Here is a 26,626-nt window from a genome sequence, read left to right as displayed (position 1 = left end):
AGTACATTTCTTTCAGTGGTAAGATCATGTGAATTAGAAAATTTTAGGTTATTTTGTAGATACATACTTGATCTTTTCTTTTACTGTTTTCACACTGCTATGTCAAGGGTCAAAAATGAGAGAAAAAGAAAAAAATGTTGTCACTGGAGCTGTGCTTCAGTTAGAGGTTATTTATAGCAAGTTTGTTTTTAATATTTCATGTACGCAGACCTTTCCATCTCAGTCAGGTGTAAATCTAGAAAACTCCTCTGGTATAATTGCCTTTGGAGGTCTCTGGAAGGTTTTAAAACTTCCCATAGAGTCTGAATATAATCTGAAGAGTTTTCTATCTGTTCAAATTAAAAATCCATCAAATAATAACCAGCTTGAAGTTTTTTTGTTTTGTTTTTATTAAAACTACCCAGAATATTTGCTTGGAGAAATAAATAAATATCCTAATACATGGAGTGGACATGTACAGAATTGAACAAGGTGTGCGTGGTTTGATTAGTCTGTATTAAACTACTGTATAGTATCCCATTCCATCTATCCTGTCTGCAGAATTTCTTCTCCTATCTTCTTTTGTTCTATAATGAAAAAAGAGTGCTCTCCATTTGCATGTCTGTATATCTCATGTGCAAGGGGACATGAAGAGCAAAAACGTTTTTTAGTTTTTAGTGTACTTTTCTAAAGAATGTGAATATTCATTGAGTTGCCTCTGTGTTGGTCCTTGGTACCATTAAGTGATTAATTTCAAGGTTTGGAATGACGTACTACAAATTACACTGTCCAAGCAAAATTTGAAGGGCAGAGTGAATTTTCTCTTCACCTTCTATGTACATAGTAAACTGCTGACAAGTCTTCATAATTATTACTTTTTAAAGAATCAGAGAATCAGAGGTGTAGAATCAGAGAATATCCCAAGTTGGAAGGGACCCTCAAGGATCATCAAATCCAACTCCTGGCTCCACACAGGGCCACTCAAAAATCAGGCCATGTGTCTGAGAGCGTTGTCCAAATGCTTCTTGACCTCTGGCAGGCCGGGGCCATAATGACTGCCCTGGGGAGCCTGTCCCAGTGCCCGACCATCTCTGGGTGCAGAACCTTTCCCTAACACCCAGCCTGACCCTCCCCTGTCCCAGCTCCATGCCATTCCCTCGGGTCCTGTCACTGTCCCCCAGAGAGCAGAGCTCAGCGCCTGCCCCTCCGCTCCCCCTGTGAGGGAGCTGCAGGCCACCATGAGGCCTCCCCTCAGCCTGCTCTGCTCTGGGCTGAACAAACCAAGGGACCTCAGCTGCTCTTCATATGTCTTGCCCTCCAGACCCTTCACCAAGTTTGTAGCCCTCCTTTGGATGCTCTCTCATAGTTTTAAGTTCTTATAATGTGGTACCCAAAGCTGCCTATAGTACCGAAGCTGAGGCTGCACCAGCGCAGAGTAGAGCAGGAAGGCATTTTCTTACTGTACCATGAGCTGTTAGTCCAGTAGTATATTGCCAGAGTTGGTTAATATTTATTACTTCAAAGGAAGGCTGAAGCATATCCATCATACAATTTAAGAGGATAAAAAGATGACAAGATCACAATATGGTTGAGGTTCAAAGGTACTCCTGGAGGTCATCTTGTCCAACCCCAAAATCTGTACAAGACTTCTTTATTTGTTTAGTAGAGTCTTCAAAAAGAAAATAAAAGAAAAAAATGAGGCCTGTGCTTGTGGACCTCCATGCCTGCACAGTGTTGCTGCAAAAATAAATAAATAGTAGGCTCCGAAGGAGCCTGAAAAGTACTTTAAGACACATTCAGGGTTACAAAATAGACAAACAGGTTGAGTTAGCTCACACCAGCTGGAGTAAATCTTGAGCTAAAAAGGCTCTGCATTTGGACACATCAGAGCTACATCCTCTCTTCCTCCTTTTCCCTGAAATTCTGCATACCGCCCCTGCTGCAGCTGGGGTGCTGGGTGGGACGTGTTTGCGGCCAGAAACACCCCGGTGGTGCCCGGTGCTTAGCGCGGAGCAGGAGGTGCGGGGCAGAAGGGGGCCCATGCGTGGCAGCAGAGAAGGCGAGAACTGCTCAGCTCTTCAAAACCTGCAAATACGGAGCTGTACTGTACAGAGTTGAGTGAAGTTCTAAATGATATATTTACAGGTTCATACACATATTTTTGACATAACCAAAACTTTTACTGGTATGCAACTTTCGTCTTTTCTCTGAAAAAGAGCTTTCAAAATGACCATGCTGACCCTGCTTGGGGGCAGATTCTGGCAGAATTCTCAGCTGATGCAAATCAACATATCTCCATTAACTCAATAGAGGTGAAGTGATTTATAGGAGCTGCAGAGCTGATAATCATCATTATCTTTATGTGAAGAAGATAAAACTGGCTCTGAAGATCTATATTATGAAATGTCATAATTTGAAAAGTGTTTATTAACCTTGCTCTGTTAAACTTAAATCCTTTCATTAGCTTCTGGTATCTGTTCTAAGAAAATTTTAGATTTATAGCACTTGAAAAGAAAACAATAATTCTCGCCCTCTCATTAACATTAGTTATAGCTTAAAACAATTAACCGTGCCCATGGTTATGTAAGCTTTTGAAAATACGCCGTTGTGTTCTAACTTGGATTCAAATCTGCACACTGCTTGCATTAACTTGCATGTTAGTAATTCTTTGAATTGCTTGGATAATGAATCAGAATGTGCTGGAAGAAAGACTCTTCTATCAGCATTAATGCCATATTCCAAAATGTAGGTCTTATTAATTCTTTCTAATACAAAACAAGGAGAATTGGGACTTCAGTAATTAAAATACGTTAACTAGCACAGGCTGCTTTTCTCTACTCTATTAGAATGTCAAATTCAATCCTGAGTGAGAAAGCAAAGCAAAACATAATTTTAGTTCAATGTTTGTTGAATAAGAAAAAAGAAATATTTTCCTTTGTAGACTCCTTAGAAACAATTAAGCATTAGCTCTGTCAAATACTGAATTACAAGTGAATTCAGTTTAAAGTATGTGAAACATACATTCTTTGAAATTTGCCCAAAAAGACTCATTTTAAAAGTAATGCCATGGAAAAGAACATATTTTGAGACTGGGTGAGGCACCTGAATACTTTTTGTAAGTGACTGCTCGTGTTTTGGAAGTGTTCTCATAAAGCCTAAAAACCTTCTGAAGTACCTTTCAACCAGTAAATTTCATATTCAGCACAGTATTCCTACAAGACTTGCAATAGTACTCGGATTAGTTAACTGCACTATTTTTAATGTTTTTATTGATTTGAAGGAGATAAACTTAATTGTGCATGAAATCTCATCTTATTTTGGGGCAAAGGGGAATTGAGTCTTTGTTTAAAAATAAAATAATTACTGTCCAGGGAGAAGTCTTTTACACTTGAATTTTTAAGGTACGTTCAGCATACTTAAAAAAATGATAATTTTGGTAAACATCACTTGTCAGATACAGAATTTGATGTATTAATGCATTTTGGATTCAGGACACCAGTTACAAGTACTGTTGAATGGTACTCCATGTACTGGGATTATGTATTAGTTATTTTTCTTTTATCAGCCCATTTCGCTAAGTGACGTATCCTGGCTAAAAATGATTACTTCAAAGAGTTGCACATAAATATACACAGCAAAAAGTCATTAATGTTCTGTAATATTGTAAATGCACATGATGAACAGCTGATTTGTGCAAATCTGTGACGTTGCCCCATGCTGGATTCATTTATAAAGAGAACTGTAGATTGCTCTGGATCAACTCTACCTAGAATTTGGGAATCCAAGAGAAACGAAGGAGTAGGAATTCAAGTAATACAGAGGGGGTTCAGGAAACGGTCAAAATTAAGAAGCTTATAAAAACTGAGGAGTAAAAATGTGTCAAAATAATGTAGCTGAAATCCAAGGAACTTGAATGAAGTTCTGGTTATAAATGCAGAAAAGAAAATCTTAGTATGTTCAGAATACAGCTGTCAAATGGGTGTCCCATATTCAGAAACCTTTAATGCTTCTGTTTGTTTTGTTTTTTAATCATAGAATGGTTTGTGTTGGAAGGGACCGTATGGTTCCAACTTTCCCTGCAGTGAGCAGGGATACTTTACTCCACCACAAATCTTGCACTGAGTTGTCTGTTAAATCTGTTTTTGGTACTTCCAGTGTGACTTGTTTTGTTTTTGTCACACACTGATCTAGATGAAAAACTCTCTGTTGCCTTGTATACTTCTCCATTATTGTTACTCCATTCTTTTTTGCTATACTGGGCTCTAATGTGAGCCAGAGATGTTTGGTTTAACTGTGCAGATTGAACCACAGCATTTGTAGTCTTACATACAAATGTTAGACTAGAAATTATGGGTGATTTTCATGATATTGACACTTCGCTTTTCTATAGTGAAGTTCTTTCTGGGAATGGTATAGAAACATGCTTTTGGCCCTTATAAGTTATATTACTTAGCAAAAATAGGGTTATCCTGGTTGTGCATAGATAAGTTGTCTTATCATTAGACATATCTGATTTCTTAAATGTATGGATGACTGTATATATATATAAACTTTTAAAAGCATTTTTATTCTTCATTAAAAAAAATCAAATTAACTGATATGTCACTGTTTCATGTTGAATTACATTTTTAAAATCTTACCCATTTGAAGCACTGATCTGACCATCTTTCTGGTGATGCACTTGCACTGTATCAGAACTAATATTAGTGCAGTCTAAATGGAGTCATGGAACAACGGACCAATTTGTATTTCATTCTTATCACTCAAAACTCAATTTCTAAATAGGACATTTCCTAATTCTGGAGTCTAAATTATTGGAAAGTATTCCAGTAGTCTCATGTCAATTTTTGATACAGAATATAAAAGCATTTCTAATGGCTAAATGACTGAAAGAAAGGCAAATCTAACATTCTTCACCTCTGCAAAACAGAGGGGAAAGTTTGCTTGTTCAGACTCGAATATCTGAGAACTAATATTAGTTCTGTAAATTAAGCCAATCCAACTGGAAAACTGAGGATTCAGATGAGACATTCTGTGAGTATATGGACTTCCTTGAAGGTATAATATAGGCAAGGAGTTAACTGGTTTTGTTTTATGCTTAAGAATCACTGTTTTCCAATGACAGATATTCTGCCTACATATATTCAGTTCCAATTTGGGTTACTCAGGTCTGTCTTTTGGAGAATTGCTTCAGTCTTAGGTATAGAGATTTGCATGTTTTAGCATCTGTCTTCTGCAGATCTTGTAATATATAAATGTTGTCACCAATCCTAAGTTGCAGAGACGTAAATCTGCTCTGCAAGCTACTTTAAGGAATTGTATTTTGTTTTCGTTTGCATTTTATAGTTACTGGGTATGAAGATAATATGATGCTACTTTGTGGAAGGAAAACAAAATCAAAGAGGAGTTGAAAGTTGACCTGAAGTTGTTTTAAAAGCAAATTAAGAAATAACATTTAACGGAATAAGGGTTCATGCAGACTTTATTCTTTATAATACTTTCATGAGACTGAGGAATGGGACTTTTAGACAAAATAAATAAATATGATATTTGGAATAATACCCTATGCAAATATTTAAGTAAGGAAATTTTTAAGTTTTTGGACTTTTGGAGAGCACACTTTCCCCTCTTCAGGGAGCTGCTTGGTAGAGTACCATGGGGCAAATCCCTGGAGAGAAGAGGGGCCCAAGAAAGCTGGTTAATATTCAAGGCTTACCTCCTCCAGGCTCTGGAGTGATGCATCCCAACAAAGAGGAAGTTGGGCAAAAATGCCAGGAGGCCTATATGGATAAACAAGGAGCTCGTGGCCAAAGTCAAACAGAAAAAGAAGGCCTACAGAGGATGGAAGCAAGGATGGATAGGCTGGGAGGGATACAGAGACATTGCCTCGGCAGCCAAGGATCAGGTTAGGAAAGCCAAAGCACTATTAGAAGTAAATTTGGCCAGAGACATCAAGGGCAACAAGAAAGCCTTCTCTAAGTACATCAGTGATAAAAAGAAGATTTTTCTTTTATTTTTATTTATCTATTGGGAGAAGACTCAGCACATTTGCCAATGACACTGAGCTGTGTGGTGTGGTCGGCACGCAGGAGGGAAGGGATGGCATCCAGAAGGGCCTGGGCAGGCCTGAGAGGTGGGACTGTGCGAACCTCATGGGGTTCAGCAAGGCCAAGGGCAAGGTCCTGCAGCTGGGCCGGGGCAATCCCAAGCACAGACACAGACAGGCTGGACCGAGAATGGATCGAGAGCAGCCCTGAGGAGAAGGACCTGGGGTGTTGGTTGATGAGAAGCTCGACACGAGCCAGCAGTGTGGGCTTGCAGCCCAGGAAGCCACCTGTACCTTGGGCTGCACCAGCAGCAGCGTGGGCTGCAGGTGAGGGAGGGGATTCTGCCCCTCTGCTCTGCTCTGCTCTCGTGGGACCCCACCTGCAGCCTGCGCTCAGCTCTGGGGCCCCCAGCACAAGAAGGATGTGGGCATAGTACAGCGAGTCCAGAGGAGGCCATCAAAATGACCATAGGGTTGGAGCACCTCTCCTGTGGAGACAGGCTGAGGGAGTTGGGGTTGTTCAGCCTGGAGAAGAGAAGGCTCCGAGGAGACCTCACAGTGGCCTGCTAGTGCCTGAAAGGGGCTAGAGGAAAGCTGGGGAAGAGCTCTGTCGGGGGTGGAGTGACAGAGCAAGGGGGAATGGCTTTGAACTAAAAGAAAGTAGGTTTAGATTAGATACAAGGAAGAAATTCTTCACTATGAGACTGTGAGGGCAGTGAGACACTGGCACAGGCTGCCCAGAGAAGCTGTGGCTGCCCCATCCCTGGAGGTGCTCAAGGCCAGGATGGATGGGGCTTTGGGCAACCTGGTGTGGTGGGAGGTGTCCAAGCCCATGGCAGGGGGTTGAAACTGGATGGGCTTTAAGGTCCTTTCCAACCCAAGCCATTCTTTGATTCTAAGTTGTGTAGGTGTGTGAGATGTTTACTGTAACGCTCTTTTCAACCAAAATTATAGAATTTTACAATCTCATTATATTGTCGTAACTTTGTTTCTGCTGCTTCTCAGTTGTTAAGTCCTAGCATGCTTGCTCAGTATGGTGGCTGTCATTCTTTTAGCTTGCCCCTCAAGAAATGAGAATGTAACAGAGGATAGCTGGTTGATGCAAGTTGAAGTCCTTTGCTGTTGGTTGCTGAAATAAACAGCATTGATCTTGTTATCTTTAATGGTGTTTCAGAACTAATTGAAACAAACCATGTAAATATGGGTTCCATTTTATATTCTAGCTGCTTGTATAAGCACATAACTCATCTGCAGAAAGTTGGCTTTGTGGTTCATGGAGCAGTTTTTCCTAGAATGGGTCAGTGTGAATACAAATCAAGGAGGTATTCTTGATCCCTAATATAGTACATTCAGATACAGTCTTCTGTGTCACCTGTTATTTTGTGTTACTGGAAAGACAACTAGAGTTGTCCAAAGTCTTTCAGTAATTTCTGTCATAGATGAAATCTTTACATTAGTTCTGTAAGAGATGTCACTTTGTAGTGGTTTCTGCTATGCCATTTACAAAGTACTTAAACGTACACCTCCTAATCCTCCTGTCTTTAAAGTAGAAGGCTTTTTTTTTTTTTTTTTGGGGGGGGGGAGTACAAGAGATATGAGGTTTGTAAGCATCTGTTTAATTCTGGGGTACCTGGAGTTCTCTTGGCATTACCCAAGGAACACTACCTTACCTAGCCATAGCCCAGACTGAGCTTGCAAATCCAGCATGGTTGGTAGTGACGGTCTCAACCACTGTTAGCACAGAATTTGTTTTCAGTGACATACTCGTACCACTGAAAAACGCATGGAGAGCTATTTCTTTTCTTTGTTTTTGCTTTTGTTTCTATTTTAATAATTCATGAAAAATTTCATGCAAGTTAGAAATTACTGAGGGACTTGAGATGACTGAGAAAATTGGTAATGGTATATGGATCACTTCACCTGTAGGTCGCTGTCTGGCTCAGTATTGACCTAAATTTACAATCTGATGGCTTTTAATGTATATGAAAAGCCTTGTCAGATACCTTTCCAATTCTGTTTCCTAGTAAATTAGGTTAAAACTGTTGATAGTTTATTGATTTCAGTTCAGGATAATAAAGCGTTTATTGCGTTTGTTTCCAGTTTCCTTCCTGCGCTGAGAAGTACAGAGATAGGAGGCTGTTTTTCTCCCTGACTGTAAACTAGAACAACCTTCTGAATCTAATAGAGGCTTTAAATAGCAGTGTTGCTCTATGACTTCGCTCTTCTCTTTGCCTCAGTAATCTTGTGTGTTAATATATGGGATCTCAGTGTCTTTCTTGGTGATGAGGAGAAATGCTTTAAAACATAGAGCATTAGTAAATTAGTTTGTGAAGGATGTAGTATGATGATACAGCAGTCTTTGTTCAGGGGATCGAGGTTCTTGTGTGACTGCCATAAAGCCAGTAGTTTGTGTCTGGGTGATCATGTTTCATAAACATAGAAATATATGCTTGAAATTCTGGACCCATCAACATAGACAGCAGTTTATCTCAGACATAACTGCAAAAAAAAAAGGTGAGTTACAAAGGAGATGGTTAACTAGGGTACTTCATTAAAACAGCTGAAAACTATCTTCTGGTAGCAGTGGAACTCCTTCCTAATTTACTGGGACACCTCGGTGGTCTTTAGGGACCCACCCTTTCCTGTACTAATCCTAAGAATGCAGTTAAGTGACAGTTTCTTCTATATACCCACTTCCAGTGGCTTGGGTTTCTCCAAGCACAGATAATGACACCCATTTTAAATTAAATGTAGCAGAGAGGAAACGTTAGCTCCCTGTCCCACTATATTGACTTAAACTTGCAAGCCATTTGCAGGCTGGCAGAAGGGACTATAGAGGAAGAGAAAGCAGGGAACCAACATTGACTTCTGTGGGATCTTGAGTTCATATATAGTATCTGTTTTGAATGCTCCGTTGGAAACAGAAATGGAAGGATTTGGTAGGTAAACCACTATAACAACTTAAGCTTTTGATCTATTTGTTTTTCTCTTTTACCTCAGAATAATGTACCATATATGTGAGTATTAGGAAGGAACACCTAAAGTTGGTTTTAAGGAACTACAACTAAGTCAGCACTGTCAAATGAAAATTGGAAACTTAACAGGCTTGCAGTAGGGTTTGGGGGCTTGTGATAGAGCTTGTGATTGTTACTTGTGTTAAACTGTGCTTTTAGTCCCTCTAGATGTTCTTTACTCTAGAACTGTGTTTCATCTTAGGTTCCCTAATATGGTCTGTGTTGTTAAATGGAATAAGCAACAAAGCCTGTTCTGCTTTCTGTGGCATACCATTTTTGTGTGATTAAAAATAAATGTCCCTTTCTTCTGTTCTCTCATCAACAGAAATGTATGGTAGGAACCCCACTGCAGTGATGCGTGCTGCACCTCTGTGCAGACACTCCTGTAGTCTATGCCTTATTTTGTGTTGAAGTTTTAAAGTTGGCTTTAAGCCTGCATGCAGAGATAAATTTTCTACTTATAAAGCATTCGGACTTGAAGTGTGCATGTTTTTTAACTGGTTGCTTCCTTGAGACTATTCTTGCTTTCTAAACCTCAGCCACACATGACGAAACGGAGATGGCTGGTCTCTTGGCTTATCTGGGAATAGCCCCGCCGTGAACTCCTGGGTTCTGTGCTGGAACTGCTTCAGACCTTGCTATATCTCCAGGTGCCTGGTGCACCTCCTGCCAGGTGCTGGATGAAGATCACGTTGAGAACTTGGGCAGCTGAGGAGCCAGGATGGTTTTATTTCCGACAACTCCACCAAGTGAGCAGTGACTGCTGACAGAGTGACATAAAAGAAACCTCTTGTCCACCAGCAAATGCCAGGCTTTCTTTGGAGACACCCTCAAGTAGCTGATAGTAAGCAAAATGATGGTCCAGTCTGGGCAGGCTGCAGAAGGAATTTTCCTTGTGAGAGTGTACATTGAATTAATGTACTATCTTCCATGACTACATAGCCAAACATGTCATGAAGCATGTGGCCTTTTCTCTAGAGAGGTTTTCCTCCAGAGTCATGTGGTCTTTTTTTTTCTTTCTAATTTGGAGATGGAACAGAGGATGTAGTTAGGTCTGCACAGTGATGGTACAATATTAGGAAGAATTTGCTGCTTATTGTCCTGTACTGGTTGATTTAAAAGACTTCCATTAATCAAGGTAATGCTTTTTATCCTCTTTTGCTATGATAATATGCAAGCAAATCTTATGTTGCAATTTTGGGTGGAACAGCTTTCAGACCTCAATTCTAGCCCTGCCAGCCGCTTGCTGTGCAAACACTGGAAATTCACTTCAGAGTTTTTGAGTTACACTTGGTCATTTTGTATAACAGTTGTATTCATTTTATCCATTGCTGTGATGGTTAATCAGTTTTTTATAAAGCAATACACTTTCCTGCATTGAAAGATGGAACGACACGGGTATGGTTACCATCTGAGAAACTTATCTTGCCTTCTTCTGATTTCACTATGCAAAGTTTTGTCGCTGTATGTGGTGATAAAGAATTTAAAATATTTCTGAATATGCTTTTATGGAAACTGTTGATATATAACGTCATCTGTTCCATGCACCTTAAAATGGTTTTCCACTGTTTTTCATTCATTTTTCATTTCCTTACCTTACCTTGAACCTTTGAAACAATGGATCCCTGTAGGAAGTTAGGTTATTTCTGATAAAAATCTGTTTAATGAGTCAGAGAACTCCCAAGAAATGAGGTTAATAGTTTTACACACACAAAAGGACTGTATTTTTTTTTCCTAATTGCTATGAGGAATTTTAAAAATATACCATGTTTTATTATCGTCATAAGTTTACACAGCCTTAAAAGTAGTCTCTAATAAAACCTTTAAACGTTACTTTACTAGGTTGACACTGCTAGCAAGGAGAAAGCATATTAAAGCATCTTGTTAATAAGTATATGAAAATTATTAGTATCAGATTAAGGTAGGAAGGGTTCAATAGAGGCTTTAGAGAAAGAAGGGCTGTGTTTCTTGGTCAGAATGAGAAAGAATAATGTAAATTTAGAGTCAACAGCAGGTGTTGTTCTCAACTGAAATGATGGGTAAGGTACCTAAAATCATAGCTTTTTTGCGTGATTACTACATTTGATGAGTTCTGAGAATAGTTTTATAGAGGTCTGAAAATTGCTGAGAAATCTCTTCAGCAACACAGTCTTCTCATAGTAGCATCCTCTGATGAGTTGTACATTGGAGCTCTGCGTGATCTCAGGTTCTGGGAGAGTTCCCCCTTAACAGCATACTCATCTATTAAGAATAAAAAAGAAATGAAAGGTGCATGCCTAATAGTTTTCTTTTGGCACATCTCTTGCCCAGTGGTACAACTTCTGCTCTGCCAGCAGGAATGAAGGTGCACAGCAGGTACAGAATTATAGAACATTTGAACATAAGTGGAGAAGAGTTAGGAGGGAACTGTCTTAAAATTCTTGGCATGGACTTGCTTGAGTACGAGAAAAGCATAAGTCCTTTGTCAATTACATTTTTCCAGTATTATAGCACATTGATATGTTTAATATCAAAACCCTTGAGTCTAACACGGAAGCAGTGTTCAGAGGTTCCAAGACAGCTGATGGATTAGCCTGGATGGGAAGGAAAACCACTTGCGGAAATGAACAGCATTCAAATCCATAATTGAAACTTTAGGGATAAATAAGGTTCACGAGAAAATGGAAAGAAAGAGGCCAAAAAGAGGACAGAACATAAGAAAATGCTGGTAGAAAATTAGATGAATGCATGAGTAAGTGTTGGTGAAAGCAAAAGAGAAGGAGAATGGCTGGAGGAGCACAACTTGCATAAACCAGCTTGACGTCTTAGCTCCGTTTCTTAGTAGGGTTAATAATCCCATTAACTTAATTGAAGACAACATTGCACCCTAGGATTAGTAGTTTAAAAAAAAGACCACCAATGGACAATTAAATAAAGCAAGTTGTCATTCATTGCATAGACATTTATATTTATCTCACTTCTGTAAATGTTGATCAGTTTGATCAAAGACTTAATCAAAAAATATTTAGACAATTATTTCCTGACTCAAAAGTATTCTCTAGTGATAGGAAACTGTTATACAGAATCGTTAAAGCATGTTTAACTGCATTGTGTTAATTATGTAGTGATAAATTATTCTACCTTTCTTCATTAGCAGTGTTTTACCAGTAGATAATAGTATTGTTTGTTCTTTCCAGGCAGTAGAAGATTAATAGTGTTGTTTAGGCAATTACTTTTAGCAAACTTGGTCTTTGAAGTGGCCAGTTCATATTAGATCTTTAAATCCATTTTGTGAACTTGTTTAGCTATACCAATTTTAAGGCATTACATTAATTGAAAACTTAGCTTGTTGTGCTAAACTGTAGGGGCTTGATTCTTTTATTATTTGATTGGACTGCATACGGCCCTGACTGTGTGTAGATAACAATTCTACAATAATCAAGAACAAAGGACTGGAACTCAGGTTTCCCCGTGTGCAGCAATCTCATTGCGTGACTTCAGGTGGGTATTTAACTCGCGACACTTAACTTGATTTTCCCATAGAAGGGTCATATATGAGATGGACAGCTCTCATGGCTGTCCTAAAGGCTAATAAGTATTTGTAAATAGTTTTTAGTTAGGACTGGAAGCATGTCACCCTTTGGGGGAAATCCCCATTTTTTGATTTGGACGGTGTTTGGGATGGAGGGAAGGTTGTTGCTAGTTTGAGAAAAGAAGGAAAAACACTCTCAAAGAGGAGAAAAACAAGAGCACTTCACACATCTAAGAAACTCCAGGATATCCACAGAATTTTATTCTGTCACTTCCTTTCCTTTCCATCAGCTTCAGATTCTTTTTGCTGTTTTGTATCTGTGTATCTTGGAAGAAAAGTAGATGTCATTTCAGTCTCACTTATGTAACTAGTGATGTTCTGTTTCGTAATATTTCGGAAGGTTTATAAGCCTTTCTTTGAAAACATGTTAAACTTTGCTCTTTGTAAATGTCTGTGTGTTTTCATTGCTTGTGTCACATGTTTTTACAAAACTTTACCATCTTTCTGAGTTGGTGCAACACAATTTACTCCTAATGGCTGGTGATTCCAGGATGGTAATCAACATGATACTTGGCCATGCTGCACTTTTCACAAGCAGTTAATGAAGTATGTCAGATGCAAGTAATATTTTTGGGAATCTAAAATTAATTTTTTCAGGGTTTAAAACTCTGTAAATATCGTGTGTGAGCCAATGAAAGCACTAAATCAGTTCTCTGTGATGGAGGATCTAAGGCCAATATTTTACCACCTGCTCTGGAACCTATCATCTGTGTTTGGGAACCTTGTCATTTCTCATGTTCTTCTCAGGGGGGTAAAATAATCCAAAAGCATGCAGTTCCTAGCAGATGAAATGAAACTGAAGAACTGGTCGGTTCCTGCATGCTGTGCTTTGCTGTAGACCTTGAGCACTGGCAGAAGGTTAGCTAAGAGTGAAATTTTAGTGGTAGAGTTTCTGAGTCTACAGAGATCTTCAGCTGATGAGGTTGGTCAACCAGAATCCCCATTTTCAGTAACATTCAGAAATTTGTTTCTGAGTTTGTCTAGAGGCTTTTTTAATTGACTTAAAGTACCCTTAAGGAAGAAACTCCATGTTTTTCCTGTGTTAGCTGATCAGCTGCGATTATGAAGCTTCCCAGTGCAGAGGAGAGGATACGCTCACCATCCACCCTCACTGCCCAAAACTCATTGGAAAATGAAGGCTTAATCCATAGCAGTTGGTAAATGGTGTGAGGCTAAGGCTGGTAAAATGCTCAGTCTCATCACTTCCAGGCCTTTCAACCTGATGGCATGTTATTTTCTGAATGGGATCACAAAATCACAAAATCATCTAGGTTGGAAGAGACCTCCAAAATCACCAAGTCCAACCTCTGACCTAACACTAACAAGTCCTCCACTAAACCATATCACTAAGCTCTACATCTAAACGTCTCTTAAAGACCTCCAGGGATGGTAACTCAACCTCTTCCCTGGGCAGCCCATTCCAATGCCTAACAACCCTTTCAGTAAAGAAGTTCTTCCTAATATCCAACCTAAACCTCCCCTGGCGCAACTTTAGCCCATTCCCCCTCGTCCTGTCACCAGGCACGTGGGAGAATAGACCAACCCCCACCTCGCTACAGCCTCCTTTAAGGTACCCGTAGAGTGCGATAAGGTCACCCCTGAGCCTCCTCTTCTCCAGGCTGAACAATCCCAGCTCCCTCAGCCGCTCCTCGTAAGACTTGTTCTCCAGACCCCTCACCAGCTTCGTCGCCCTTCTCTGGACTCGCTCGAGCACCTCGATGTCCTTCTTGTAGCGAGGGGCCCAAAACTGAACACAGTACTCGAGGTGTGGCCTCACCAGAGCCGAGTACAGGGGGACAATCACTTCCCTAGCCCTGCTGGCCACACTGTTTCTTATGCAAGCCAGGAAGCTGTTGGCCTTCTTGGCCACCTGAGCACACTGCTGGCTCATATTCAGCCGACTATCAACCAATACTCCCAGGTCCTTCTCTGCCAGGCAGCTTTCTAACCACTCATCTCCCAGCCTGTAGCGCTGCTTGGGGTTGTTGTGCCCCAGGTGCAGGACCCGGCACTTGGCCTTGTTGAACTTCGTACAGTTGGCCTGAGCCCATCGGTCCAGCCTATCCAGATCCTCCTGTAGAGCCTTCCTACCCTCAAGCAGATCGACACACGCACCTAACTTGGTGTCGTCTGCAAACTTACTGAGGGTGCACTCGATCCCCTCATCCAGATCATCGCTAAAGATATTAAAGAGAACTGGCCCCAGTACTGAGCCCTGGGGGACTCCACTAGTGACCGGCCTCCAACTGGATTTAACTCCATTCACCATGACTCTTTGGGCCCATCTACCCAGCCAGTTTCTAACCCAATGAAGTGTACGCCAGTCCAGGCCCAGTGCAGCCAGTTTCTTGAGGAGAATGCTGTGGGAAACTGTGTGAAATTTAAATAATAGATTTAAACAGTTCTGGGATTTTTAAGAAGCTTCTGCAGTGCAGAACTCTCCAATGATGATTTGGAGATAAAAATATGCATGCCTAAGTAGACAGAAAAACATGGTATACGTATTTGTCACAGCGTTTGCTTTTGTTGTATTTACAATTTTAACTGCCCTTAATCTGAAAATACTTTGTATAGCTTTTATTTCCTTAAAATAAATAAATAAGCTGCTTTTTTCCCCTGCGGTAAAGAACAACACGTAATGCCTGTAAGCACTGTTTGTCTTTTGCTACTTAACTAAAATCATTCATCAAAACAGTTCTAAAATAGCTGTTTCAAATGTTGTGCTAAACATATCTCATTTTCAACATGATATTTAGAAAGATTAGCTACTCTAAAAGGAAAATTCAGTGTCTGAGTGAAAAAAAAAAAAGAAAACTGAGAAATCAAAAGGAAGACATCAATAGAAAATGAGTTTACGTTATTGTACCAAACAGACTGTCCAAATATACTTGGATTTTCTTGACCAGAAATCACAAACAGCACAATTGTCATCAATGTTATTCTTGCAAGTCTTCTTACTATAGCGGTATTTCATCTAAAATTCCATTTTATTTATTTTCTTTTTTTAAAAAAAAAGCAGAGGTTATCCAGAAGTAAAAGATGTACTTTTCAGTAATATTAAAAGAAGTGAAAAATACAGCAGTTAAATAATCCTTTTATTTATTCACTGAAAATTTGTACCCTGTCAAAGCTGAATTATCAAATTTTCCTCATAGTGAACAGCATTTGAGTCTCTAAATCACAAGCTTATTTCCAATTGTTCTTGATGAAAAGAAGTACAGGCTTTTAAGACCTGCTTTTTTAATGAAGATAGGTACATGGTGTGCTATGTGTTTTTTTCTTTTTTAAAAGAAGACTTCCTAATATTATTTGCACTATTACAACGTTTTGATCTAGTTGTGCTGGGTTATTTAGGGGCACAAAGTAAATGTGAAGTGCTTTGTTTTCTCTTGAACTTGCAAGTGATTATTGCATTCTGTCTATAGTGAGTGGCAGTTCTAATGGCCATGTGCACTGTAATAGTAAGGGATCATTAGAAAATTCAAGAAAGAAGCACATAAATAAGACCAGTGTAAGAATCAACTTCAAATTTAAAGAGAGTTTTAGCGTAGGCTTCCCTGAGCCATTAAAATTCATTTTGAGTCCTCCCTCCATGCCTCCTATCGATTTGACTTTGCTAACACAAAAAGAAGTGGTCAAATGTTTTTAAACAACTTCTTTTAAAGAAAACTATTTTTCACTTTTTTTTTAGCCTTTTTTTTTTTTTCTTAGCCTATAGGACACATACAGTGTTTTAATGCTATTGGATATTAAAAACCCCATTGTTACACTCTTGCTACCACTGCTGTTGTGATGTGCAGATATACAGCTCCTGCATGTGACCACAGGAAAGCTTCCATGGGGTGAATGGTGAGTCTAAAGTTTGTTAGATACGTGTAAGTTGCTGCTTGCCCAATATATATCTGTGCATCAGCAGCAGATACAGCTCCAGCCCTCTGAACATCCTCGTGGCCTCCTCTGGACCTGCTCTAACAGATCCACATCCTTCTTGTGCTGGGGCTGTGGACCTGGATGCAGCACTACAGGTGGGGTGCTGCAAGGGCAGAGTATGGTATCTTACCATTACCTGATATTTTTGTATTTGTAGCATAATTTCCCTAAACTCTATGAAGAAAATTTATTGTGAGAACAATTTCAATTAATTCTATCTGCCTGAGAAGATGTTTTAATAGGCTAACATCATGGAAATACTCAGAAGCACTATCTCAGTCATAGTAAATCCTTCTTTTTAATGTAACAAGGAAATAAATGTTCTTTCATAAACAATAGAAATAAGGCCAGACAGCTTAAAGTAAACAATCATGAAAAAGAAAATATGTTTGTTTTTCTGAACTGATAAATAGACAATACCTTCATATGGAATAGGCTTTTGAAAAGTACAAAACAGTAATGTGAAGACAGACAGAGTAATTGCCAGTTTTTGCTCAATTCTGTACTGTCTTCATCTGTTTCTGTGTTTTATAACTGTGATATATTGATATGAGTTTGATGAGATAGTATTGAACTGGGATCAAAGAACCAGGCATTGTTAATCTTCTGAACAATCATTATCTCCTCAAACTTCAAGCAAGGGTTTGTGCCACCAGTGCTAGCAAGGGTATTTATATGCTTTACACTGCAATAAATATTGCAGGACCAAAGAATTCAGCTGAAGAATACAGGTATATAGAAGTTAGTTTAGCCACTAGATGTTCAGAGGGGTGAGAAATGGGAAGAATATTTTGAGTGTTTTGTTTTTCTTTTAAGTTTTAACCTTAATCTAATATACCAAAGATAGCCCTACCTTTTTAAGTGCTGAATGCTTTCTAATTTTGTTTTGGCTGTTCTGTATGCTGTTTTCCCCTCTGAAATGTAGCATGACAGATAAAAATAAGAGAAAAAAAGAGAAAAGTAAGCATGTTTACTCTTTTTATCACTCACAGACTGTCAGTACTTGTGGGTGGCTTAAAGCAGCTGTTCCTCCTGGTTACCTGACTTCCTTCTTTAAAATATAGGTGTTAAAAACCACAAGTCTAAATGTCAGAGTCTAAATGAAGCCAAGAAACCTTCTCTCAAGTTCACTAGCAAATCTGGCCAAGTACATTTATCCTTTCATAGGGACGTCATCTATTGCAGCCAAAAAGCAAAATATTGCAAGTATTTTAGCCAAAACTTACGCCAGTGTTGTGACCCCGTTAAATGTGCTGTGTGAGCAACTGCAGAGATGCAAGACATGCCTGCCTTATGGCTTTTTCATCATCTTTCTGATGGAGTTGGTAGCCGTCATGGCACGGGGAATCGTACTCCTGGGCAGCTGAAGCAAGAGCTCTGGCCAGGGCTAGTAGCGGCGGGCAGGGGGGACCTGCTCCCCATGTCAGGTGGGCACGGAGTAGGCACCCCCACAGAGGGGAGCACTGGGAAAGGCAGTGCCTTCAACTTTCCCAGCTAAATGAGCCACAGCCATTTCCTCACCTCCTTAACCGCATACAGAAAAGCATACGTTTTTGTTCCAGTTTTGTTTGTTAGCACATCGATGTTTTTTTGTGGGCGAAGGTTTCATTTCCAGCAAAAGGTTTTGTCATGAGGGTTTCTAAGAACCAGTACAGACCTGGGCCTGGGATACCACAAGAGAAAGACATTGATAAAAATACCAACTCGAAATAATTAGTACCCAGTGGGTAGGGTGCTCATGCTTGGTATATTTCTTGCTTTCTGCAGTATCTTTCATTTTGCAGTTTATGCATGCTAATGGGCATCTATTACAGTGTATATGCCTCAGTAAGTGTGTCCCAGTTAAGTAGACTACAAGAATCTCTCTCTTTCTGGTCTATAAGCAAGAAGATATTTGCAAAATTTTGAAGAACTGCAACTGCTGAGATGGGGAAACTGGTCATCTTGAGGGACAGCGAAGAAGATGGTGTGATCGTGTTCCATGGTGCCACTTCCCACAGCGTGCTTAGAGCCTCAGAGAAGTGTGGAAATGTTGAGTCTGGGAAGGATCTCTGGAGATATCTGGTCCAACCTTTTTGTCAGAACAGGGCCTTAGATTCCAGGGGCAATAAAATTACTTTCTGCTGCTTGTGAACATGCTGTTAAAGCATAATGTACACTATTGTTATGCATTAATACCGAGTAGGAATAATCTTCTATGTGCAACTGTCCTGCAAACTTCATTCTTAATTGCAAGCCCTCCTGCAAGAAGAAAGGAAATATTTAAAGCTGGTTTGGGTCTGCTTTTCTTTGTACTGTTGTATAACAGGAAGAAATACTATGCTGTCATTTCCATATTGTTATCTCTGCTCATTCAAAAAATCAGAAGATAACTGTTTTTGCGTTATCATTATATTTTAAACTTTTCAGTAAGATGATCATTTAGATAAAATGCAATTCTGATACAGAATTTGATTTTTCTCTTTTTATTTTTTTCCCTTGTACCCTTCTATTCAGGTCAATTATTTCAATTTCTAGGGATACATGATGTGTGTCTTTTCTTTCCTCTCAAGCTGTGCTGAATTTTTCTTCAAGGATACATTGGGGAAAATAGAATAAAACAAAATGTTGCTCATTTTGTGTTATCCTTTAATTTTTTAGGTGATAGTGACTGACCCCAAATACGAGAGCGGCTTTTCTGAAAACAATCTATCTGACGGACAACAATGGACATAAAAGATCGAAGACACCGCTCTTTGACTAGGGGCCGGTGCGGGAAGGAATGTCGCTATACCAGCTCTTCACTAGACAGTGAAGACTGCAGAGTACCAACTCAGAAGTCCTACAGCTCAAGTGAGACTCTGAAAGCTTATGATCATGACACCAGGATGCACTATGGAAATCGTGTTTCTGACCTGGTTCACAGGGAGTCAGATGAGTTTCCAAGACAAGGTATGTTTCAAGTCAGAACTGTTTTCTTCTACAGTAATCCTTGGTAGATATTTGTTGTACTGTACCAGTGTTACAAGGAGTTTCAGTGAAGTAGCTGTAGGAAAATGGATGCTGTTTTACCGTTACTTCAAACTAGTGTTTTGTGTTAAAGTAGGAAGCTCTTTCTCTTAGATCTCTGATATTGTTGGAATTTACTATTTGTAAATGAACCAAACCAGGATCCACCATTCAAAACATTTGAAAACAAATGCTAGTAACTCTTAGTCAGATATTGTGTTCATTTTGTGTCTTGGGATATGCTAATGATATATTCAGTTTTCTAGGTTGATTTTAGAAATAATAATGGCGCTTTCACTTAAACTTGTCTTTCTTTGACAGGGTACCTGTGCTGGAAAGATAACTAAAACACTGTTATGGTAAAACACCATATGGTCAATGTATATTAATTACTAATGAGGTGCCTTGGCATTCCTTTCCTCTTCTTAACTGCTCCATAATTTACATGTGTGAATACTGTTTCCTCTGGCTTTGTTTTGTCACTGCTTACTCTTACTGCTTACCTTTTACCTCATAAAAACTGGAAGGAGGAAACGCATCCAATTACTTTTATAATTTAATTTTATAATTGTGTTATCACAACACTGGGATTCTACAACTAGTATTTGAAATAACCTGCCTGTGTGAACTTGTAAGCAAGGCTGTTATGTTGTCTTTTTACAAAATATTCCTAGCTTTAAATGTGTTATATTCAATGAATGAATGAATGAACAGTCTAAACGTTTTTAGTTGAGAAAGTCTTCTTTCCTATCTCTGTATGCTTTTGTACTATACACATACATGCATGCATGTAGTTTTACTTTCATTTTGGTATTTACTTGTCTTCATAAATCTTTGTCTTCATAAGTCTTTGTGTTGAAACCATTATTGAACATTATTTCATAGGAACAGTGTTTAATCATCTGGTTAACTTGACCACATAGCCTGATTAAATTGTCAGTCAGTCAACAATTAGATGTGGTTGCTTTTAAAATAAATTACTTGGCTTAGTTTTGGTTCAAGAATTGGTTACATACAATAGATATAGGAAGGTACAGGCAGTATTGAGGCATAAAAGTATAGCTCTTTTGAGCCCCTTTGAACAGAAGGTAAATTATCTAGTACATCCTTAACTGCTAAAACTATTATTTCATATGTGTGCTTGTTAATGGCATATGATTGTTCTCTACTAGACACTTCTAGTGTTGTGACTACCATGTTTTATGTAACTCAGGAAATTCTAGGAGGTTATCCCACTTCTCTGTGGAGATAATTCTGTAATCTCCTGTCTAATAAAAGGTCATTTTTTATACTTCCTATCATGTCATACAACTTGTTTAAAGCATTCTGCGGGCAGTCAGTGTCTGCCTTCACCTTTAAATCGAAGTATCTATTAATTTGCACCCTTAATTAAACCCTCGTCTAATCCCTTGTTTCTCTTGCATTTGTGTACAGACATTTTAAAGTGTTTGCACTGTGCTTTGTCTATCAAACATCCAGTTCTCTTTTCTGAGGTAATCTCTGTTCTTGTAGGGTCTTTCTTTGCTTGGACATATTTACTTAGAGATAGCGCATCAAACTGCAACTAGATCATATGAGCTACTGGAGCCATTTTCTCTGTGGTTTGTTCAGCCTTTGTGTACAGGAGTCATCTAAATATTACTTCTCCCTATCTGGATGATTGATGCTTCAGCTCAAGTGCCTCATTTTAGTTTCCAGGTCATTATTCAGCATTTCATGAGGGTGTTCTTTTTCTTTTGATTACTGATTTGACAACTGTTCATCCTCCTCCTGCTCTTAATGTGTTCTTATCTGCCCTCTTTATGAAGGGGAGTGCAAATTGTTGGTAACTGAATTGAAACGCTCCACAGACTTGTTCCTGCTAGTCTGTGTTATTATGTCCAGATGAATAAAGTTTATTTTAGAGAGCCAAAGTAATTTTTCTTTTTTTTTTTTTTTTTCCCAGAATAATAATAATAAAAGCAGTAATTCCTTACTTTCCTGCTTCTGTTAATGTTAGAAAAAAAATCTTTAGAAAATCTGTTAGTAAAGTTCTTTTACTGACATTAATATTTGAGGTAACTTGGAAAGTAGATAGATTAAGACTTGGGACATGCTCTCTCTTTATACGTTCATTTTATATGGATCTAAGCATGGTTCATATAGTAGGAAATACTGTTCATTACATCTTATGCAGTTTCCAGCTGCAGACATCTAGAAATTTATACATGTAAATTTATTCTAAATTTGAGTGGATATTTTGATGGGATTAAATTCTTTAGGAAATAAACATGCTTAAAATAAATAGTCTTTAGGGAATTTTTTATTCTTCCATTATAAAAGACTGGAGTATTTCTTAAGCAATTTTAGATATTTTGCTCAGTGTTTTTGTCTCTTCCATTAGTATAGCTATAGTCTTGACAAAAAGTATCTGGTTTTGGTTAACCTTGGCACTGGAACTGCTCAAAGCAGTTATTTTTAGCTGTTTTCTGATCATAAGGCATTTGGTTTTCAAAATCTTAAGCAAAAGACCAAGTTGTACTACCACCATTTTTGTTTACAAGGTCTTCACAATGAAATGCTTGTAACACAAACTATACTCGGAGCTCAGAAGTATGAAACAGATCATCTTGATTTGGTTTAGCTTTTAGTTGTCCTTCAGTTCTGGCTTGGTACTCTCATTCTTCATGAAAAGAGAGTGTTGAAATATAAATATCTCTCAAGGTTAGTGTGAATAAAGCAAATGTTAGGAACACTGATGGCAGTTTAGATCTGAGAATATAACTTAAAATCTTTGTCATTGATTGCAAGTTTTGAATAAGCTTTTTCTGCCAGTTGTTGACAAATCCACCTACCAAAGCAAGTTCCTCTCTGTCTGAGGTTCTACTTCTGGTATGTTATTTGGAAGTTTTGCTATAAAGGCGTGAAGGATGACAAGACTATATTACCCAAAGCACAAAGTCTGGCATTACTTTTATTGTTCTTTTTCCTAACATAATTTTATCTCTGATTTTTCTAAACAATGAAATTTTCTTTCTGAGGTCTGTTTTTTGACATAATAGTGTTAATACAAATAATTCAGAATAGGTTTAGTATCTTTGTGTCAAACGTATTTTCTGATCACCCTCAAAAGAGGTCTTCAGATTCTTGGCTAAAATTACGTGTCAGGTGTACAGTTAAACTATTAGTTTGCCTGAGATTTTCCCCCATATTAAGATATATTTGCTATCTAGTACCTGTATTGGATATTCATTAGTCAATCAATCTGAAAAATTAAGATCTTCAGTGTATGAGAGAGCATTCTAGCATTACAAGTTGCCTTAAAAGTTGAGGAGTCCTTTTTGAATGCAGTATTTTAAGATGAATAGGAACTTGTGACGTATCCTAGCAGAAATTAGTGTGATTTTTTTTTTCTGTACACCATGTAATTTTACATCAAAGAGAACCAATTATCATACTTGATCATATATACATATATATTATTTAAATAAAATACCATCTTTCTGACTTCATCTGCTGGAACAGCATGGTGAATGAAGGTAGGACTTCTTTAAGAAAAAAGAAGAAAAAAGATTGTGGAAAGACATTCCTTAAAGAGGTTGCTTTGAAAGGCAAGCTTTCTTCCTGTAGGCTTTGTAACCAAACTGTGCTTAAAAGAGCACTCTCTACAGAGTTATTGGAGTTTAAACTGGGTTTCAAATGGGTGATTGCAAACATTAGTATTCTGCAGTTCCTCACTTGGCATTCATAGCTCATAGCTTTTGTATTTCTGCATGAGCCAAATGCCAGGCTTCATCTGATGCAAAATTTATTACCCAGCAGTTATACTGAATTGACTGCTTTCTCATTCTCAGGTCAGATCTAGTTTAGCAGTAAATCTCTGCTGTGAAATGTAAGAACAAATAGAATATATATTTGGAGTTACTAAAGTAAGTTGAAACAACACAATGATATTAAACTGGGCCCAACAGTCTTCTAAAATATTTTGAATTTTTTTTTACCATAGTTAATTATCTTGCTTTGTATGTCTTAGCATCTCTTTTTGCATGCTGAGATAATTTCAGTAAAGAACAGGCAATACCTTTCTGTACATCAGCTCTATTTTTTTATTATTTATTTGCGTACACTTAAAAATCTGTGCTTTTTTGTATTCTATTTGAAACTGTAAGTATATGAACAGGAATTAGAAAAAAGTAACATGCTGTAACAATGGCTATAAATTTGTCCTTAAAATTGCCCATTATTTTTATTAACATCTAATAGATAACTGTTATTACAGTAAAATCCTAGGAGACTGGGAATTGAGGAGTATAATGCACTTAGTTTTCGTTCACGTGAAGTTGTGTCAGTGTGCCATGCTATTCAGAATTTCTTGGGTGTTTCATACTGCGTCTTGTCTCCATATACATTGAATACACTTCTTGAAGGAAAAAAACAAAAAGCAAAACAGGAAAAAATCCACATGCAACGAAGAAACCAAATCAACCCAAAGCTGTTTGAGTCTACATTTTATTTTTACAGACTACTTTAGGACAGCTCTGATGGCTGCAAAAAGTAAATGTTGTTTTCTTGTCTTGTTCTTCCTCACATCGTAAGTCTGTCACCAAATAATTTACTGGGACACATTTGAAGGAGCACATTGCAATACGAACATTTCATAAGAGTGGTTAAGGTTGGCCAGGTTTTAAGTCTACATGGTCAGGTATTCTCTGTCCAGCAGTAACTAATGTACTGCTATACTGAAGTGATAGTTGCTGTTAGGGCTTCTCAGGATAACTGAGCTTTGTCTCTTTGTTTATATTCCTAATAACACCAAGATGAGGTTTCAGGCCTTTTGCAATCAGGCATGAATCGTACTCAACTATTAGGTTCAAATTAGTTTATCCCTTCCAGATCCAACTGAATTTCACTGATTTTAGTTCTAATTTTTCTTTCCAGAACCTGTGACCTTTTTAAAATTAAATGTTCCTCTATACATAGATTTGAATTAAAAATGTTACGGGAAATCTATCCTTACATTCTACTTGGAGAGGGATCACATCTTTTAGTTTTCTTTTGTCTTGTCAGTTTATGAGTAGCTTTCTGGCATATGTTTCTCTTTGGTATATCCATACTTGTACATAACTCGAAACCCAAGATGGAGGCAGGTGGGAGAAGCTTAAGGAGGAAGCCTTTAATATCAAATCATATGTAGGGTATCTTGTGCAAGGGAAAAAGCCCTCGAGGCAAACTTCCTGTTATAACCTGTGCACACATGTAACTTTTACTGCTGTTGAACGAAGATTTACTTTGGTTTTAATGGTTACCTGAGAGATATGCGATCCTAATGTAAAATATTTATTAAGGTGAGACAACATATATATATATATACACCTTATTTAATATAGCAAAGATATTGACCAAAACCTCCCTCCTCTGCCTTCCTCTTCCCCAATTCATAAAAGACTGTGTAGTTCTTATTGTAACTTGATTTAAAAAAAAAACACATTGCTTTTTTTTTTTTTTGGATTAATGTATATTTTATCATCTTTATCATCTTTATGCATTAATTTCTTCAGGCTTGCTTTTTAGCTTCTTGTACTGACAATGTTGGTAGCATTAATAATGGATCTACATAGCAGCAGTACTAGACAAGCAAATAAGTTAAAAGAATAAACCTTTATAACACCCCTCCCTAAGTATGCTTTTAGGAGAGGAAAATATAAGAAAATCTAACCCAAAATCCAATGTGTCTCTTCTCATTTATACTGTAGCATAAGTCAAGTGGCCTTTAGAGATGTAGCATTAAGATCTATTGATAAATATTAAGTAAACTAAAACTGTGTCTATTTTAGAACAGAGTTGCAATAACATAAGATCATAAGAAAACTTCTGTGTAATTCTCAGGATGGTTGAAGTGGATTTCAGGGAAACCTTATGGAATAGGCTCAGTTTTGGGGGTGCTCCCAAATATCTATGCATAAAGAGTTTTCTGTTCTTTTTTGTTGTTGTTGTTCTTTTTTTTTTCCTTCCCTCTTCGAGCAGCAATCTCCCTGATCTATAAAGGATAGTTTAAACTGGGTGATCTTGAGAATCTCTTACTTTCCACTTCCTGTTCTCTTTCTTTCACCTTCAATCCTTTCCTGGTGCCTTACCATTTTATAGCTTTATATGTTGTAACTTAATTTTCTGGGTCTGGTGGCCCAGACCTGCTGGAACTAATCATAGAGCAGTTAAATTTTCTAACACAGGCTTGTTGAATTAAGGTTCAACTCTTGCTCTCATATCGATTTGACTAGTTGAGCCAGCACATGTATCAGCGTCTTGGCCATTAGGAGTCCTCCTCTGAGACTGTACATAGATACTGAATTACAGGGGATGCGCTCCAGCCTGCAGGACTAGGCACTGCAGAGACAGCCATTGCAATTCAGTATGTGAAGTATTTAAAATTTCATTACTATGGAAAGACAATAATCAACTAATAGGTTAAAAACACAATGTGATCAATTGAATTATTACCAGGATTCTTGTTCTGGGTGAGCCTAATAAAGATGAAGTTGGAGTTTAATAAACTACTGTCTTCTGAAACTTTACATTGAGAACCTATGAAGCTGACAGAGGACTCCAGTAATAATTAATATGACCAGTGCTGGAAAACAGACTGCTATTCTAATATTAATATGTATTTGTAGAATGAGCAACAGCTAGACATAATATGTGAATTCTGTGTACCCACACAGTTTCTCTCTGGGAATAATTTGTTATTCTTGGCAGTTTTTCTCTAGTGATCATTATTAAAAGTCAGCATTGTTTGCAGTCTAAATTATAGAATTTGAATGCAGGGATTTCTGATGCAAATATATAGGCATGTATAGATTCACGCTTTTCCCTTCTGCCTTCCCCACTTGCTAAAACAGCTTCTGTTTTTTTTTATTGCTGCTATGTTGGACTTCTCATTAGCTCATGATGATTGTTAAACTAGATTCTACTTCTCTTATTTTTAACCATTTACAGCTACTACATGAACATCACGTAAATGAGGTAAAAAGGGTAAGTTCTTAAACACTATCAATTCAGGAAGTTAGCATGTACAGTCAGTAAAAGAAATTTTTAGAGAACTGTGGGTCTACTCTTGAACAG

At 38.1% G+C, this 26,626-nt stretch overlaps 1 protein-coding gene across 2 annotated transcripts in view; it reads left to right on the top strand.

The window, feature by feature from the left end:
• Window positions 1-26,626, top strand: part of TENM2 (teneurin transmembrane protein 2) — a 1,590,996-nt gene that overhangs the window by 1,060,438 nt on the left and 503,932 nt on the right. For both annotated transcript variants that reach the window (XM_040574031.1, XM_040574032.1), the window contains one exon: window positions 19,181-19,471. In XM_040574031.1, the coding sequence (XP_040429965.1) occupies window positions 19,246-19,471 (226 nt within the window). In that variant the 5' untranslated portion in view covers window positions 19,181-19,245. The remainder of the gene's footprint in view (window positions 1-19,180; window positions 19,472-26,626) is intronic.

This window comes from Cygnus olor, chromosome 14 (assembly GCF_009769625.2).
Source record: "Cygnus olor isolate bCygOlo1 chromosome 14, bCygOlo1.pri.v2, whole genome shotgun sequence".
In the NCBI taxonomy this organism is placed as follows: domain Eukaryota; kingdom Metazoa; phylum Chordata; class Aves; order Anseriformes; family Anatidae; genus Cygnus; species Cygnus olor.
This window is presented reverse-complemented; position numbering and strand designations above follow the sequence as displayed.